The sequence below is a fragment of the Penaeus monodon genome, chromosome 27 (genome assembly GCF_015228065.2).
Source record: "Penaeus monodon isolate SGIC_2016 chromosome 27, NSTDA_Pmon_1, whole genome shotgun sequence".
In the NCBI taxonomy this organism is placed as follows: Eukaryota; Metazoa; Arthropoda; class Malacostraca; order Decapoda; family Penaeidae; genus Penaeus; species Penaeus monodon.
This window is the reverse complement of record NC_051412.1, coordinates 12,053,873-12,056,364: the sequence shown is the minus strand read 5'-3', so window position 1 is coordinate 12,056,364 and position 2,492 is coordinate 12,053,873. Positions and strand designations below refer to the sequence as shown.

The 2,492-nt window shown below is 43.3% G+C and overlaps 1 protein-coding gene across 1 annotated transcript in view; it reads left to right on the top strand.

Moving 5' to 3' along the window:
• Nucleotides 1-2,492, top strand: part of LOC119590580 (ephrin type-B receptor 1-like) — a gene marked incomplete at its 5' end in the record, with an annotated part of 34,373 nt that overhangs the window by 28,395 nt on the left and 3,486 nt on the right. Inside the window, 1 exon segment of the mRNA XM_037939255.1 lies at nucleotides 1,159-2,492. Coding sequence (XP_037795183.1) covers nucleotides 1,159-1,426 — 268 coding nt within the window.

Below are 2,492 nucleotides of genomic sequence, written 5' to 3'. Positions count from 1 at the left end.
ACATTTTATTAGTTCATTTATTTACACTGAGCTGTTTCTTTTAAATCACATGTACTTGGCTCTTCTTTTGATATTATTTCTGCCTTTGTCCTATAACACCATCCATTTTTTTTCTGTTTTAAACTCACATTCTTTAATCTTGTGTTGTTTACCACAAGTGCAGGTAACCCTGCATATGATGTGAATTCTTATATTTTTTTGTGTTCGTCCTTCATAATGATTCTCTCTTACTTACAATCAACATCTCCCCTGGGTACTTTTGCTCTTTTTAAATACACCACTGCATAATGTTTCCCGAGGTCCTTTGCTCCTTGAAATGCCTCATGCCCCCCCCCCTTGTCCTGGCCTGGTGTGGTGGTGTGGCTGACGATGGTGTCGTATCGTCTCTCCCCAGGCGGCCGGCCCCCCAAAACCCCTACTATGCACCCGTCCTCATCCGACCCCAGTGGGTCAACTTTAACCAGGCAGCCTAAAATAAGCGCCGTCATGCCTGACTGACATGTCTGTCACCTGGTGGAGGTTTTATAAGGTAATACATTCAGCAGGTGTCACGGCAAGGACATCATTGCTTTCACGTTTCACTCCAACTTTTTCTTGTAACCTGTGACACTTGGAGCATCGCATTTGGGGTTGTAGTGTGTGGCACTCATGGGAATTTGGACCTCAGGGCACTGCTCCCAACAGACAAAACATTCAGCCAGGACTTCACCTGCAGTTGATTTCATTCATCACGTTTTCACTTTTTTTCTTTAATTTTCTCTTCACTGCATGAGTCATCCTCCTCATTACATTGCTTGTAAGTTTTCTGCATCTGAGTGTTGTTTGTGTACCATTTAGCATGACCAAGTGTTCCTCTCATTCTGCCTCTGCTTCCCATTGTTGCAGTCGAGCCTCAGCTTAGTCTGGCCAACTGCTTGGGCCCTCACTGAAACATGGGGTAGTGGTAGGCAGCGCACTTTCCCTTCCCTGGTAACACTCCTATTAATTAAATGCTATGAATTCTCACTCCCTTTTCTCGTGGTTCATTTGTTGTTATATAATTACTAGTTTTAATCTAGAAATTGAAATATGTTTCTTTAACAGTTTGAAGATTTTTTTTTACTATTTTGTTTACTTGCAATTTATCGTCGTCCTGAAACTAATAGTGTTTCTCAACAGGTGTACAACAGCTCTGGGTCTTGACTCGGTGGACATGACACAGCTCACATCAGTGGAGGACTGGCTTGCTTCCATCAAGATGACCCGCTATCTTGACAACTTCCAGCGGACGGGCTTGACTGACCTGGAAGCTGTGGCACGCCTGACACAGCACGACTTAACACAGCTTGGCATTACCCTAGTTGGCCACCAGAAGAAAATTTTGCAGAGTATACACACCATGCGCACGCAGCTTGCCGTCAACATGTCCGAGGGCTTCCTGGTATAGTGCCACTACTCTAACCCATGCCAACATTCGGCACTCAAGTTAGGGTACAAGTAGTCAGGTGGGCTAAATGTCCAGGTCCAGAGTGAATGCGATGTCCGATGGTGCGTCAAAAGTTGGACCTGAAGGCCATCGTCTACGTGAAAATGTGATAATGATCGAGGGAAAGACACTAAAATGAAGCTTGAGTCCTGGGCAGGGTAGAGTGCATTTTATTTTATTTTGATTGCAATAATATGAAAAAAATTGTCCGTCACAAAGAACCCTCTCTTTTGCCCATTAGCTCAAGGAAACCCTCACCCCAGGATGCAGCAAGCGAACTGTTAGAAAACGTGGTTGATTGCAACCAGAGACTGTTGTTTTGGGATTCTGCAAGTGCTCCCAACCCTCTCCTTCTTGTGATATTTTCATGGCCAATGGTGTGTTGGAGACAGAACTGTGGTGCGCATGTGTGTGGTGTATGGACAGAACGACAAACAGCTGTAAATCAACTCCTGTGAGAGCCCAAGTCTGCATTAGGGTTGACAAGCATGCCTGTCACTTCTGCGCGTTGTACGCCACTGGTTTGACCCTTAGTGTAATTGTTGATATTCCATTTGCTGCCAGACCTTATTCTGCCAAAGTCTAGTATTGGTGTTGTCCTTTCTACCCTTTGATGAAATCTCGGAGAATGTTTCCCCATTTCAGCTTCTGCAAGCGTCTCACTTTCTACTGAGAGATTATAAGTTGCCTGATGTGGTGAAGCGCAGTGTAGTGTGTATTAAAGTTGCTCATGCACACGACTGAAAAATGGGAAAAAAAACTACTGGGTGAACGAAAAAAAACGTTATATATATATAATGATGATAATAAAAGAGCTCTGCAAAAGGTTCTAAACATAAAAAAGCTAAACTTTTAAAAAGCAGCTTTTTTCAAGGGGGATTCTTTTTGATATATTTGGAGGATATGAGTATATATACTTTAAAATGTTAAAAAAAGACGTTGCATACTAGAAACAGCCAAGAGATGAGAGAGATCCTCCCTCCTTGACGCACATATCACTTTCCCATCTTGTGAACATCCGGCCATT